This window comes from Pelodiscus sinensis, chromosome 19 (genome assembly GCF_052426305.1).
Source record: "Pelodiscus sinensis isolate ZL-2025 chromosome 19, ASM5242630v1, whole genome shotgun sequence".
Classification (NCBI taxonomy): Eukaryota; Metazoa; Chordata; order Testudines; family Trionychidae; genus Pelodiscus; species Pelodiscus sinensis.
The window spans coordinates 30,855,764-30,871,854 of record NC_143070.1 but is presented as its reverse complement, the minus strand read 5'-3'; the positions used below and the strand labels follow the sequence as shown (position 1 = coordinate 30,871,854).

General features: G+C 54.4%; 1 protein-coding gene across 1 annotated transcript; it reads right to left on the bottom strand.

The window, feature by feature from the left end:
* Nucleotides 1-127: 127 nt before the first annotated feature.
* LOC149522910 (zinc finger protein RFP-like) lies at nucleotides 128-3,284 on the bottom strand. The gene is made up of 3 exons (XM_089771189.1): nucleotides 2,751-3,284; nucleotides 654-749; nucleotides 128-419 (listed from the first exon to the last, which is right to left on the bottom strand). Exons 1-3 carry the CDS (start codon nucleotides 3,120-3,122, stop codon nucleotides 228-230), a joined length of 660 nt encoding a protein of 219 aa, XP_089627315.1. The 5' UTR covers nucleotides 3,123-3,284; the 3' UTR covers nucleotides 128-227.
* Between the last annotated feature and the right edge of the window lie 12,807 nt (nucleotides 3,285-16,091).

Here is a 16,091-nt window from a genome sequence, read left to right as displayed (position 1 = left end):
AGTGAGAGCCACGTACCTACTCAGGGCGCTTCTGCCATCCTAGAAAAAAAACACAGAAAAGAATCTCAGCCCCATTGGACACACACAGGGGACCTCTGAGAAGGGATATTGAAAACCTGGGAAGAGAGGCCCTGCCCTGGCCCCAGGAACATGGATCCCCTGAGTGAATGGGGCTTTGCCATCTCTAATAGATCTGTGCCTGTAACTCTACAAAGCACAAGAGTCATTCACATGGCAGCAATGCACAAGGTGTTACACTGAGATCTGACAACTGGGACTGAGCACTTGTGATTCAGGAGCCCCTCTTCCCTGTGTGAGGAGCTGGGATGTTTGTCCCTCAGTCTCACCTGCAAGACTTCACTTGCTGGCTTCTGACATGTCCCCTCCAGCTCCCCGATCCCCTCGCTGATACGGGAAATCTGCACAGAGAGGTTCCTGACAGTGTCAATCTGGAACCTCACAACCGCCTCATCTAATTTCTCCAGCTGCACTCATGCACTGACATGGATGCTCAAGGCCTTTTTACAGCCAGCGATTCATAATCCAGGAGAAACGCAAACAAGCCCAACCTCACCAAGCCCACACAGGAGTCTGCCTCCTAACACAGCCCTCCCACTGCCAGTCCCTGCTGGTCCATAGCCACAAGCACTTACCAGATGCTCCTGGCTTTTCCCTTCTGCTGTTGTTTTCCTTCTCAGCAGCTTTTCTCTCTCCTCCTTCAGAGTCTTCAAATGAGTCTCCAGTTTTTCCTGAAGAAACAGATATAAGCACGAGGGCAAACCACATTAGATGTTGGGAGCCTATTTGTCTGCCTTTAGGAGAGTCCCAGTTTTGTGGAGCTCTGCCCCTGTCCAGTAGGGACTCAGCCCTGGACATGGCTTTGTCCATAGAAAAATACACAGGAGGAGACTGCGGATGCAGCAGGACACCTACAAGCATGGGGGACAGATCGGTGGTGGCACCTTCGTAAAGAATGATGCAGGTGGTTAATAATACTAATCACGTAACCGATTACAATTTTATCAGTGACAGTATTTTTAACCGGCTGACAGGCAGGGTTGGTAGCGGAAAGGGGCTCTCCTGGGGCCAGGGATCTCTTGCGAGGTCTGCCGGGGTGGCCACAAGAACTGCTGGCCAATGGGAACTCCCGGCAGCTGCAGGCTGACATCAGCTGCCAGAGGCAAGTGGGCACTTTAGGGGCAGTGGGGAGTTTAACCAGTAACTGGTACAGATAAACATTAGCTCATCAGTTAACCAGTTTGAACTCTTGCTACAATCCAGTTGAATCCCAGTTCTGCCTGGCATAGACCCGTGCTTCCTGAAACCCTGCTATGGGTGGAGTGAAGGCGCTCGGGGCCCCACACAGCATCCAGCCCAGCAACCTCATCTAGTGCCAGCTGCTGCATCAGACTTTAACCCCTCATGGAGCAGCCCTGAAGTTCAGCATCCCAGTGGGAAACCTCTTCTCCCTGCTGAGCCTAGGGCTTTATCGAGGCATCTTTTTCTCCTAAGAGCCACACTTCATCACTGTTCAGTGATGCTGAGGGACAGGGAGCAGTGCAGTCTATCAATTGGACCAGGGTTCAGGACCAAACTCTATCCCTGATCTGTTTGGCGACTATGAGCAACTTGCTGCCCCACCTTCCCTTTCCACAGTTTGTCTAACTGGACTGTGACCTGCTCAGAGCAGGGACTTCCCCGTGCTGGGTATTGTGCAGGGTCACTGGAGATCTGTAAGGCAAATGACAGCTTATTATTCCTGTTCATCCAATCAGTAACAGCTTGTAACCTCCCCTTCTCCAGTCCCAAGGCAGATCACTGACAGAGTGGCCTGTAGCTCCTGTAATCTAAACCTCTCTGATTATTAACACCTTCCCTTGTGCAAACACCCTTCCTGTCACCAGTGAGGGCTGGGTTTAAGGATTTAGAGCCTCAGAGAAACATTTCCCACATCAGGTATCTGTAAAGACTTGACATAAGTTGCCACAAAGCCAGAACATTTACTTTTTACTGCATCTCTTTAATCATGAAGGCTTTACAGAAGTGGTTACCAACCAGAAGATTGGGATCTACAGGTAGATCTTGGAGCCTCTGACAGGTGATCTTGACTGATTTGGCTAAGAGACTATCAAGTGCAGCACTTCAGCTGCCCCCTCTCCCTGCTGCTGCACATCTCCTGCCCTTTGCCTTGGAGCTGTTTCCTTCTCCCACCCTGCATTCTATCTCCACAAACAGAGGGAGTCTGTAGGCTGCTTTTGAGAGTGGTGCAGGGGCGAGCCTTCCTCAGCCCCACTACACCACCACAGAGGAGCCACCTGTGGTAAGCAGTGTGCAGCTGGAGCCTGTATCCTGAATCCCTGTTCTAGTCATGTACCTCTCCTGCACCCCAAGCCTCTTCTCTAACCCTGAGCCCCCTGAGCTCAAACTCCCTTACAGAGTGTGAACCCCCTCCTGCACTCCAACCCTCTGCCCCCTGCTTGATGAAAGGGAGAAAGGATGGGGAAGGGAGAAGGGATGCAGTGAGCAGAGATGGGGCCCCAGAAAAGGGTCACAAAGGAGGTGGGGCAAGGGTATTTGGGTTTGAGGTAGATCCTGGATTGCACTTAAATTCAAAAAGTGATACTTTAAAAGGCTGGAGACCACTGCTTTACACTGGTTGGTTCACATCTGTGGCCGGTAACAGTCAGTGAAATTAGCCTGTAATTAAAACCCAATGTTATTTCCCATCACACTGGACAGTCACTCTGTACCTTGTACTCCTGGGCAGCTTCCTGTAAGGGCACCACCATGTGAGCCTGGGATCTGTCACACACCACACAGATGGGAGTTTGATCCGCTTCACAGAACAGCTTCAGAGCCTTCTGGTGCTCCCCACACACCCCGTCCCATCTTGCTCTCTTTGATGACTGGAAACTCAGCGGCTTGGCTAGTTCCACCATGTTTGCCAGCTGCCGGTTGGGCTGGAGGGGTTCCTGCTGCTCAGTGTCTCTGCCCTGAGGGCTGAGGGGGGCCTGGCAGGAATTGTGCCCACACTCCAGAGTGACAGGGGCTGTGAAATCCTCCAGACAGACGGGACGCGGCACTTCCTCCCGGACACTTTCCACAGAGCTCTCTGCAGCCATGGCTGCCTCTGGGCTGAGGGTCGTGTCACTCTCCTGAGCTCAGCAATGGAGGGGCAGGTCCGGGGGGGGGGGGGGGGGGGGAGGCGTGAGGCATCAGCACTGAGGACAAAAAAAACCATCAAATTTAAAAATCAAAAAAGCCCCAAAAGCTTCGCCCCCCCCCCCAGCAGGGTCTCCATTGGGCCTCCCCCGCCCCCCCATCGCTGTGCCCCTCATGGCAGGGCCCTCCCCACCCTGTGTTCAAATCCCCCCCCCCGCACACTCTGCAGCCCCCTCACAGCAACAGGAAGCGCCAACAGCCCGGGGGGGGGGGCGACCGCAGCGGCGGGAGAGGCCATCGCCCAGCTGGACCCACCCCCAACGGGCGCGCCCCAATACCCAGCCCCTCCCCCACCCCTCAGCGAGTAACGGTCCCAACGGCCTCTCACAACGGCTCGCGGCTCAGGGAGCGCGGCGCATGCGCAGGAACCGCGGCGCAGTCTGGTCCCTTTCCCTGCCCGCGCGCGGAGCGATGGGCGGGACCCGCCGAAAACCCGACCGCGGCGGAGTAGAACGGGGCGGCCCGTCAGACCGCGCATGCGCAGCAGGTCCGTGACTCCGACCAGACTCCAGCGCCAGGGCTTAGCTCAGACCGGGCGCTGCTTGGCCCCGCCCCCCCGGCCTGAGGCTACTTCCGCGTCTCGGAGCCCGGGCCGGTGTATAGGCATTAAGTGACACCTCTCAGTTTTTGTGACCGTCACAGTTTCTGTCAAACATACATGACATTCGGTACAACTGCTCAGGAATTGCTACCTTTGCTCCCCCTCCCTAAACGGGGGTTTTGTCCGCGCACAGGGTCTGGCAGTGTCCCCCCGCCCAGGGTTAACCAAGGCTACCACCCCCCACCCCCCTGATTTTTCAAATGTCGCCCCTCTTCTGCAGCTAAAAAAAGAAGATTGATGCCTCCAGCCGGTAAATATCTGCCCCATGCTCAGAACCTGACACACACACACCCCTGCAATTTGCCCCCCTTCATCATTTTAAACACCTCCGAAGAGGAGGGAGCAAAGCTGAGGAGGCAGTGAGGGCAGAGAGAGGGCAGCGGCTACAGCGAGGGGCACTGAGTTTGCTCAGTTCGGTGCGCATGCTCAGTGCACCCAAAGTAGCAAATCCTGAGAAGTTAAATGTTTCGGTCGCACGCGCCCCCTCGGCCCCACGTGGCCCGCACTGGCCGGCGGCGGGGAATTTCGAAAGTGCGGCACAAACCTCCCCGCCCCCCCCCCTCCTCCTCCTCCTCCTCCAGCCGCCGCCCCATCCCGCTGGCGCGGGGCATGTTGAAGCCTCCCCGAGTCCCCGCTCGCCCCTCCCCCCACCAGACCTGAGTCCACGTGGAGCCGCGTCCCCCTCGGGACACTCGCAGCGCGCGGGCAGAGACGGGCCAGGGCTGCGCCAGAACCGCTGCGCATGCGCAGTGCCCGGGCAGGAGCCCACAGTGGCACCGCTTCTCAGGTGAGCATCCCCCGCCCCCCTCCGCGCGCCGCCCCGGGACCCACCAGACGCGCTGGGCAGAAGCCGGGACTGGCCCACGTGGGCATCTCTCGGCCCCGCCCCCGCAACAAAGGGCCGGTCCCAGCCCCCCCCCCGCGCAGCCACGTGGGGCCCAGAGCGAACATGCAACCCCAGCAGCGCGCGCCGGCCCCGCCCACCTCGGGACACCCCCCGCTCCCAGCCCGGCAGGGAGGGAATCCCCCGGGTCGCTACACGCGGTGCAAAAGCCCCGCCCACCTGCGAGCCGGCCCGGGCTCCCAGAAGCGGAAGTAGCCTCTGGCCGGGGGGGCGGGGCCAAGCAGCGCCCGGTCTGAGCGAAGCCCTGGCGCTGGAGTCTGGTCGGAGTCACGGACCTGCTGCGCATGCGCGGTCTGACGGGCCGCCCCGTTCTACTCCGCCGCGGGCAGGGAAAGGGACCAGACGTCGCCGCGGTTACTGCGCATGCGCCGCGCTCCCTGAGCCGGGAGCCGTTGTGAGGGGCCGTTGGGGCCGTTACTTGCTGCGGGGCGGAGGGGCTGGGACCCGCCGTCCTGCGCTGCTGGTGGGTCCGGCGCTGGGTATCGGGGCGCTTCCTGATTCTCGCGCCGGCCTGGCGGGGGGGGGAGCTGGGTGGTGCCGGGCGCACAGCGGGGCTGAGGGGGCTGCAGAGTGTGCGGGGGGGGGGGGGGATTTGAACACAGGGTGGGGGGCCCTGGCCTGAGGGGCGCAGCGATGGGGGGGCGGTTCTGGCAGGGGCGGTTAGCGGGGGAGGCCCAATGGACCCTGCAGGGGGAGCGAAGCTTTTGGGGCTTTTTCGGTTTTTAATTTTGATGGTTTTTTGTCCTCAGTGCTGGTACCTCGCGCACCCACCCCCGGACCTGCCCCCCCACTGCTGAGCGCAGGACAGTGACACGGCCCCGGTCCCGCAGCCCAGAGGCAGCAGTGGTCTCCAGCTTTTTAAAGTATCACTTTTTGAATTTAAGTGCAATCCAGGATCTACCTCAAACCCAAATGCCCTCGCCCCACCTCCTTTGTGACCCTTTTCTGAGGCCCCGCCTCTGCTCACTGCATCCCTTCACCCTCCCCCATCCTATCTCCCTTTCATCAGGCAGGAGCAGAGGGTTGGGGTGCAGGAGGGGATTCAGGCTCTGTAAGGGAGTTTGAGTTCAGGGGGCTCAGGGTTAGAGAAGGGACTTGGGCTGCAGGACAGGTACATGACTAGAACAGGGATTCAGGATACAGGCTCCAGCTGCACACCGCTTACCACAGGTGGCTCCTCTGTGGTGGTGCAGTGGGGCTAAGGACGGCTCGCCCCTGCACGACTCTCAAAAGCAGCCTGCAGACTCCCTCTGTTTGTGGAGATAGAATGCAGGGTGGGAGAAGGAAACAGCTCCAAGGCAAAGGGCAGGAGATGTGCAGCAGCAGGGAGAGGGGGCAGCTGAAGTGCTGCACTTGATAGCCTCTTAGCCAAATCCGTCAAGATCACCTGTCAGAGGCTCCAAGATCTACCTGTAGATCCCGATCTCCTGGTTGATGACCACTTCTGTAAAGCCTTCGTGATTAAAGAGATGCAGTAAAAAGTAAATGTTCTGGCTTTGTGGCAACTTATGTCAAATCTTTACAGATACCTGGTGGGGGAAATGTTTCTCTGAGGCTCTAAATCCTGAAACCCAGCCCTCACTGGTGGCAGGAGGGGTGTTTGCACAAGGGAAGGTGTTAATAATCAGAGAGGTTTAGATTATAGGAGCTACAGGCCACTCTGTCAGAGAGTTGCCTTGGACTAGAGAAGAGGAGGTTACAAGCTGTTACTGACTGGATGAACAGGAATAATAATCTGTCATTTGCCTGATAGATCCACAAGGACATCTGGGCCCTGCACAATACCCAGCACGGGAAAGTCCCTGCTCTGAGCAGATCACAGTCCAGTTAGACAAACTGTGGGAAGGGAAGGTGGGGCAGCAAGTTGCTCATAGTCGCCAAACAGATCAGGGATAGAGTTTGGTCCTGAACCCTGGTCCAATTGTTAGACTGCACTGCTCCCTGTCCCTCACCATCGCTGAACAGTGATGAAGTGTGGCTGTTAGGAGAGAAAGATGCCTTGATAAAACCCTAGGCTCAGCAGGGAGAAGAGGTTTCCCTCTGGAATGCTGAACTTTTGGGCTGCTCCATGAGGGGTTAAACTCCGATGGAGCAGCTGGCACTAGATAAAGTTGCTGGGCTGTGTGCTGTGTGCAGTGCCCCCCCACATATCCAGGCAGGGCCGAGTGCTGTGTGCAGTGCCCCCCATCCCCGGGCAGGGCCCAGTGTTGTGTGCAGTGCCTCCCATCCCCAGGCAGTGCTGTGTGCAGTGCCCCCCATTCCCGGGCAGGGCCCAGTGCTGTGTGCAGTGCCCCCATTCTCGGTCAGGGACCAGTGCAGTTCACTCATAGTAGGGCTTCAGGAAGTGCAGGTCCATGCTAGGCACAACTAGGATTCAACTGGATTGTAGCAAGAGTTCAAACAGGTTAACTGATGAGCTGTTTATCTGTGCCAGTTACCAGTTAAACTCCCCACTGCATGTGCAGTGCCCGCTTGCCTCTGGCAGCTAAAGTGAGTCTGCAGCTTCTGGGTGTTCCCATTGGCCAGCAGATCTTGTGGCCACCCTGGCAGACCTCACAAGAGATCCCTGGCCCCAGGAGAGCCCATTTCCGCTACCAACACTGCCTGTCAGCAGCTTAAAAAATACTGTCACTGATAAAATTGTAATTGGCTAAAATGATTAGTATTGTTAACCACCTGCATCATTCTTTATGAAGGTGCCACCACCGATCTGTCCCCCATGCTCGTAGGTGTCCTGCTGCATCCGCAGTCTCCTCCTGTATATTTTTCCATCGACAAAGCCGTGTCCAGGGCTGAGTCCCTACTGGACAGGGGCAGAGCTCCACAAAACTGGGATTCTCTTAAAGGCAGACAAATAGGCTCCCAACATCTAATGTGGTTTGCCCTCGTGCTTATTTCTGTTTCTTCAGGAAAAATTGGAGGCTCATTTGAAGATTCTGAGGGAGGAGAGAGAAAAGCTGCTGAGAAGGAAAACAGCAGCAGAAGGGAAAAGCCAGGAGTATCTGGTAGGTGCTTGTGGCTATGGACCAGCAGGGACTGGCAGTGGGAGGGCTGTGTTAGGAGGCAGACTCCTGTGTGGCCTTGGTGAGGTTGGGCTTGTTTGTGTTTCTCCTGGATCATGAATTGCTGGCTGAGATCCATGAGTAGAAAGGCCTTGAGCATCCGTGTCAGTGCACGAGTTAATGTCCAGCCTTTGTGGTTTTCCCAGACATCCTCCCCAAGTGAGCTGAATGTGCCCCTGAAGGACTGTCTGCTCACTTGCTGCATTTATATGTTTGCTTCTTTTTCCTCCCTGGGTATCTCTGTCAGGCTGGTGCTGAGTCCTGCCTCCTGGTGCTCTGGATATGAATTCCCAGAGCCCATGAATAACAAAGGACATGTTTTCCAGATACGTGAGCAAGGAGAGAGCTGTGAGAGGCAGCATAGCCCAGAAAAGCAGCAGGGAAACCATCTAGGAGAGGGACAGGGTAACTCCAGGAGCACAGGGGAGAAAAGAAACACAGAAACCGTCCAACAGGAAATCCCCCATCAACAGTCACCCTGCATGTGTAGTGACTGTGAAACTCTTCCTGAACATCAAAGGGTCCATACGGGAGAGAAGCCCTTCAAGTGCTCTGACTCTGGGAAAAGCTTCAGTGAGCACTCACACTTTACAAACCATCAGAAAATACATACAAGAGACACACCCCATAACTGCTCTGACTGTGGGAAAAACTTCAGTACAAACTCACACTTGGTTATCCATAGGATGGCTCACACAGGAGAGAAGCCTTTCAATTGCTCTGACTGCGGGAAAAACTTCAGTAGTAGCTCAAGCCTTGTTGCCCATAGGAGGAGCCACACAGGGGAGAAACCTTTCAATTGCTCTGACTGTGAGAAAAGCTTCAATCAGATTTCAACCCTTGTTAGACATAGGAGGACCCACACAGGGGAAAAACCCTTCTACTGCTCTGACTGTGGGAAAAGCTTCAGTAGTAATGGAGAACTTATTAACCATTGGAGGATCCACACAGGAGAGAAACCTTTCAATTGCTCTGACTGCGGGAAAAGCTTCAGTCAGAAGTCAAACCTTGTTACCCATAGGAAGAGCCACACAGGAGAGAAACCTTTCCATTGCTCTGACTGTGGACAAAGCTTCAGTAACAGCACAAGCCTTGTTAGTCATAGGATTACCCACACAGGAGAGAAACCCTTCTACTGCTCTGACTGTGGGAAAAGCTTCCGTAGAAGCTCAAACCTTGTTACCCATAGCAGGAGCCACACAGGAGAGAAACCTTTCAATTGCTCTGACTGTGGGAAAAGCTTCAGTCAGATTTCACACCTTGTTAGTCATAGGATGACCCACACAGGAGAGAAACCCTTCTACTGCTCTGACTGTGGGAAAAGCTTCAGAAGAAACTCAGACCTTGTTATCCATAGCAGGATCCACACAGGAGAGAAACCTTACAATTGCTCTGACTGCGGGAAAAGCTTCAGTCACAGCTCAAGCCTTTTATACCATAAGAGAACCCACACAGGAAAGAAACTTTGCAATTGCTCTGACTGCGGGAAAAGCTTCAGTCAGTGCTCCTGCATTACTAGCCATCAGAATACATACACGAGAGTCGCCTTATAAAAGCTCTGATTGTAGAAAAGGCTTCAAACACAGGTCAGACTTTGTTAAAGATTAGACAGTCCACAGAGGGGAGAAAACCATTCAGTTATTCTGACTGGGGAAAGCTTCAGTCAGAGCTCAAATCTTCTTAGCCTTTGGAGGACCCACAGAGGAGAGAAACGTATACCCTGAGTTCCCTTTAAGCTGCTTGGCTAGGTGGCTGTGGTCCCAGAAGACCCCCTTGGGGAGGGCCTCCTGGGTTACTGACCTGGCCACTGCCACTCACCTTTCTGCTCTCTGGGGCTTTTCACCCCCCGGTCCTGCTGGGGCAGCTCCTTGGCCAAGGCCCCGAGCTGAGATTCCCGCCCCCACCCCCGCCTCTGAGCAGCGGTACTGATGCTGAACCTCTTCAGGTCTGAGGAGAGAGCAGTTTAGGGCCCAGCTTCCTGGGATCGCACTCCCCAAATGGGATCAAACCCCAAAGAATGGGGTAAGCCCCATTTAGCAATGAAAGGGCAATGTGCACACCGATTGCTCCCATAGGTAGTAATTGTTTACACTAGGCTTGATAGTAAGTAAAAGTGGTTTTATTAAATACAAGCTGTAGGAGTTAAGTGGTGATAAGTGAGAACAGGCAGAGCAAAGCAGATTACAAACTCAAAGGTAACAAAAAATGCTTTGTTAATGCTCCACTGAAACTTCAGTACAAACTTTTACAAACTCCCCCTAAAACCTCTTTTCCAGCTGCCCCTCCAAACCAGGGCTCTCCCTCACCCTGGGGTCTTTGGCTCCTTCCTTCAGATGCAGCCTGGCCAAAAGATCAAGTCCTCCAGGTGGATGTTATTTCCAAATAACGGCTTGCGGTGTAGACATGCACTGTAATTCCGAAATAAGGCTGCTGTGTAGATGCACCCCAAGGGTCACTGACCAGTGGCCTGGGCTCCCCATACTCAGGAATCCCAGTGTGGTTTCTTTGGTCCTAAGTCCGGCGTCTGAGGGCTGCAGGAGAAAGACCTGGTGTGGACAGGGAAATCCCGATGAACCTCCTGGCAGAGCGTGATAGGTCCCATCTCAGAGCCCTGGTTCCGTCTCTGGGTATAGTTCTTGCTGGGGTTTTCTGGACTATTCCAGATCATTTGTTCAGGTGAACTTGTGTTTTTGTTTTAGTACAATGACATAGTTAAAAAGTTCTATAACACAGACATGTAACGAGGCAAGAAATAAAGCAGGTTTAGCCACTGCAGAAGAAAAGGAGTAAGTTTATTTATTTCCTAGATTCTGAGGCTTAAAAGATTTCCTTATGTTTTACTCTTATAAATGTGAATGTGTTGAATAACTTACCCTGTGTTGTGGGTTTTCTCTCTCTGTGAATGCCTTCGGGTCATGCACTTTGATCTCTGGTGAATTAGATGTGCAGACAGCACAACACAAATGAGAACTTACCAGAATAAAAGCGGCGAGGAGTCCTTTGGCACCTTATAGGCTAACTGAAATGTTGGAGCATAAGCTTTCGTGGGCAAAGACCCACTTGGTCAGATGCACTTCAGTTAGTCTATTAGGTGCCACAGGACTCCTCGCCGCTTTTGCAGATTCAGACTAACATGGCCACCCCTCTGATAACTTACCAGAATGTTCATTGTATTTTAACCATATGCTAGCCTTTGCCACAACTTCTGTGTGCAGTTTAAGCAATGACAATGGTCAGTATCTCTCAGCAGTGGGGCTGGAGCAAATGAAGATGGGGGGGCATGACACTTGCCCTGACACTGTGACATCCCCCACCTGCCCTCCGGAGATGCCCCTGTCTGCAGGTTTCTATTCTCCCAACCAAAGCCCTCCAGGCCAGGTACAGCTGAGCTGGACCAGCTACAGCCTGGCTACCGGGCTGCTATCTCAGTGCAGACCTACCCAGAGCGATTCCTTTTGAGTGGTAGTCTCTCCACTTTCCAGCCCCCCATGTGTGAATGCTGCTCTCTAGGGGTGCTTGGAAGAGTTGTGCTGGGGGCAGGGCCGGCCCGAGCCATTCTTGCACCCTGGGCAGTGGGCGCATGCTGCATGCACGCTTCCGCCCCATGGCGGCAACCTATGGGGGCACCTGATGCGGCATCCCTTACCACTTCAATCAGGTGCTTCCATAGGTTGGCACCCATGCCTTAATCTGGCCCTGGCTGGGGGTGCAAAGTGCCAGGCAGAGCAGGGTGGGGTTTGTCTTTGTTTCTCCTTTGCCAATAAAGCAGATGGTTAGTTTGTCCCACTCGAGAGCTATGTCTACACTCATGCCTTCTTGCGCAAGAAAATGTCCACACTGCCATGTGCGCTCTGTGCTTTTGTGCAAGAGCGCCCATGGCAGTGTAGGCGCTCTCTTGCGCAAGAAAGCTTTGATGGCCATTTTAGCCATAGGGCTTTCTTCCGGAAGAAATCCCTGCCGAGCATCCACACTGCCCTCTTGCGTAAGAGCTCCTGCGCAAGAGGGCTTACACCTGTTAAAAAAGAGCGTAGCTCTTGTGCAAGAAGCCCTCTCTTACCACGCCATACTGTAAATTTCCTTGAGCAAGAGCAGGCGGGCAGTGTGGGAGCTCTATGGATTCTTGCCAAGAACGGCTGTACTTGCTAAGAAGCCGCAAATGTAGACATAGCCCTAGTGTCCTTTGTCCTGCAGTAACTGGCTCCCACCATCCCATGGCTGCTGCCGGAGATCCCCAGCTGGGAACCCCTCTCCTGATCTGTGGGGTTTCGGTCGTTCTATGCAGGAAACCCAGGGCCGCATTAAGGCATGGGCTAGCCGGGCAGCTGCCCGGGGCTCCTGATATAAGGGGTGCTGTGCACCTCTTACTGCTGATAACTGCCATCAGGCACCACATGTCTGTATCACAAGCTGCAGCAGCTCCCACCAGCCACCCTGCAGTGACCACCCAAGGGGCCGCGTTAACCCCTTCAGCGCTGGCCAGAAGCACCCTTCCCCCCGTGGCTGCGGAACCCTGCTCGGCCTGCTCCCGGCGGCACCAGGCTGAGCACCAGTGGCGGTGGCCGGGCAGCAGGAGGCATGTGCCTTGCTGCCAGCTCCGTGCGCCTTCTCCCACGTTCCAGGCGGGGGCTGGGCCGTGCATGCGCCCTTCCCCAACCCAGGGTGCAATTAAGCTTTCTGCCCAGGGCACCGGAATGGCTTGTTCTGGCCCTGAGGAAACCCCCTCTGAGGGGGAAGCAGGGATGTTGCTGTGGTGTCCCCGAGAACAGTCAACCCACTCGTCTGTTGACCCAGGGGACAGCAGCCTGTGGCTCATTTCCCCTTCCTCACCTGGGCGGGGACATGGCTGGGAGTGAGGGTGTCCTGTTTCTCAGGGAGCTCTGACCACTCGGCTGGGACCGGGCTTGGCAGAAATCTTTCCCAGAGACACACAGGCTGGAAAGATGTTTGTGGGGAAGCATTTTGTAAATGTCGATGGATGTAAACTGTTTCTGCAAGTGGGGGGTTTGAAACTTTCATTGAAAAATTTCCTCTGTCCTGTTGTTTCTGCTCTGTGGTGTTATCCCATTTGTCTGGCATGCAAAAGGTCTGTGTCAAACTCAGGTGGAAAGAGCCCCCCTCTTTCTCCATTCAATTCCTTCTCTGCTCCCTCAGGCCCACTCCTGTCTCTCTCTCTCAGCCCAGCTGCTTTGCTTTCTGCCCAGGTGTGTACCCTTCTCTGGCACTATAATACCATGGGAAGGGATCCTTTGCCAGCTTCTTAACTAGTAGCTCGTTTAGGGCATGTTTACACATCAGGGCAAAAGTCAAACTAAGATACACAACTTCACCTACTTATTTGTGTAGCTGAAGTGGAAATAGCTTAACTTGGCTTTTGGCAGGAAGAGACCTTTCCCTTCCCTTACTCTTCATGAAATGGGGGTTACTGGAGTCAGAGTAGGAAGTCTGCCAACTTGTACTTAATTAGAAATAACAGCTTGCTGTGTAGACAGGCACTTTATTTCCAAATAACACTCCAGTGTAGACATGCTCTTATTGTCCCATCACAGAGCTGATGCTGAAGGACAGGAAGCTACAGAGTGCTGAAGAGGACTAATCAGATACTGAAGTGTTTTTTTTCCCTCCCCTTTTTTTCTTGGTTGGGGGAATTTGCTTCTGTTCTTCTATGAGGCTGGAGGTGTCAGTTAGTGTCCTCCCTCCTACTAGAGAAATCAGAGACTTTTCCTACCTGAGAGCGGGAAAAAGCTAAGACTGAATTGTCTTGTATGCAGAGAATGTAACTGAAGGGAGGGCATTGTCTAGCATGGGGCTTGAACCTATGCCTCTGAAATTAAGAGTCATATACTCTACCGACTGAGCTAGCCACTCTCTGTGCAGTGTCTCGCCCCCAATACCCTGTCACAGGATAGAGGATCAGCGTGTTCTCAAATGCTTGATTCAAGGCTCTGTCCTGTCCCCAATGGGGTGCTCTGCTCTGTGTGGGGAGGCCTAAGCACACTGGCCTCTTTTACCACAAGAATGGCCCCATTTCAGTCTCTCAAGTAACAGGAGAAGAGTCCGTAGCAGCAAGGGAAGGTCCCCTGAGTGAATCCAGGCAGAAACGCCACGTCTCATGTTCTGCAGCAACCCTTTCTGCCCTGGCAGGCACTGCCCCTTCTCACACTGGCCTGGGCCTAGCATCCCTCCCCTCCCAGCACCACAGAAAGCCCCTTGGCATGAGCCTGGGAAAGCTAGCGGCCTCAGTCCTGTCCCCTCTGAGGGGCTTGTGCCTTGGCCTCCTCTGCCCATGGCGGCCGGCTCTCCCAGCTGCCCCCTGAGCGCTGCTGGCCAAAGGAGGTAGCAAGACAGGAGTAGGGAGAAGCAGCAAGTCCCACTGAGGCCGAGAGCTCGGGCTTAAGCCTCCAGCCCCAGCAGAAAACCTTCAGCCCGGCCTCTGTTGCTCCCTCCTCAGACAGGAGGAAGAAGTCCTGTTGCCTCAGGCCGGGGGAGGCAACAGGAGGCCTCCTCTCACAGCCTTACACTTTGCTTCCATGCTGGCTAGGGTTGCCAGGTGTCCAGTTCTGAACCGGACTGTCCAGTATTTGAGCTTTCTGTTCGGGAAGCAAACTGAGAAAGTGTAAATGAGGAAATAGAAATGTTGGGTATTTTCTAAATAAGATGTAATGTCGATTGTGAGGTATTGTCAAGTGAGTCCAGTATTTCTGTGGAACCATCTGGCAACCCTAATGCCGGCAATCGCAGGGGCCAGGGAACTCTCTGGTTGGCCGCAGCCTCAGCCACTTCCTGCTTCATGACCCAGGCCCAGGCAGTCCAGGTGGGTCTCTGTGGGGCCCTGAGACATTTTGTTTGCTCTTGTCCAGGTGCAGGAGGCCCAGATTCTGCAACACTCACAGGCCCCACAGGAGGGGGTCTGGTTTGATGCTTCACCCCATGGCCTAGCAACAAGCCCCCAACCTCCCCCTGTGTTCTGAGAGCCCCGTTTGCTGTGTGAATTCTGTGGGGCAGGTTATGTCAGGCTTGGGCACAAGCAGGGTTCAGAACCAACCCACAAGTAAGTCCCTGCTCAAGAGGATTGAGCAGTGTCCTTTGCCAACAATGTTAGTCCAGCCATATAAGTGTCCCACTCACGTGCCCAAACTTTCTCCATACCCCACTCACAGTTGCTGCCCTTGCTCAGGGCAGATAAGATCTCGGGGTGGTTTTCAGTCCCAGGGACTCCAACCCAAACCCTGAGACCCAGGGGTTTATAATCGAGAGGATCAATGTTTGCTTCACTTTTCCCTCCCCCCAGCAACACTAAATCTCAAGGCCAACTCTACAGTTCCAGTGGCTGGGGGAGATGTGCATGTTAGAGCCTCTGCCCACTGAGCTGTAGCTTTCTGTGCCCAGGGAGCCAGACATCACCAGGGCTGGAGGGAAATGGGGAATGGCTGCACTTTAGGAGTCAAAGGTGTTGTCTGGGACCATAGAGTAGAACGGTTTCATCAGCCTTCCTGAGGAGGGCACCATGGCTAAGCTGGCTAAAGTGCTTGTTTAGTAAACAGGAGATCTTTGGTTCAACTCCCAGTGGTACCTTGGTGTAGCCTTTGCTCACATTTTCTTATGTCTTCCTGGGACACAGAGGAGTCCTCCCCTGGCCACCCATAGAACTGCTGGTTCAGGAAAAGGCTGATTGGGGAGGAACATTGGGAAGAAGGGAACCCCAATCCTGGAGCGGGTACAGAGGCTACTGTGACTGGTACTGGCAAGGCAGGGCTCTTGCTGCAATTGCTGGGACAGAAAAGCCAGCAGCACATCCCCTTGTGATTCCGTCGGGTGGGTGGGGGTCAGCACCCAGAGATCATGCAAGTGCAAAGCTCCTACAGCTATAGTAGCTGCTCCAGTGGTGCAAAAGGCCTGTGCCCAGTACTTCTAAGGCAGTACTTGTGGGAGACATGCTGAGGTTGTGAGTTCAAACCTCCCCTAAAGTAATGGTTTCTACTCCCTGCTGCTCTGGCCCCTTCCAGTGAATGCTGGGGGAGCTGTGATTCCAGCTCAGTGGAGGGTCTTTGTTGCCCATTTTCTCCTCTTCCCTTCAGCCATTGGAGAAGCTCATGAACAGAGACAAGCTACTTTGTCCCATTTCCCACTTCTTTTCCTGGGCTGACCCAGTGGCTGAAAGGGGCTGTGGCTCCTGACGGTTTGGGGAAGATGTGCAACAAGACCCTGGCCACCCAGCATTCACTCTGATGAGGCCATAATATGTGCAGTGGGAATTTTCACTTATCCCGTCCTCTGGGGTGGAATCCCAGCTCCCCCAGCGTTC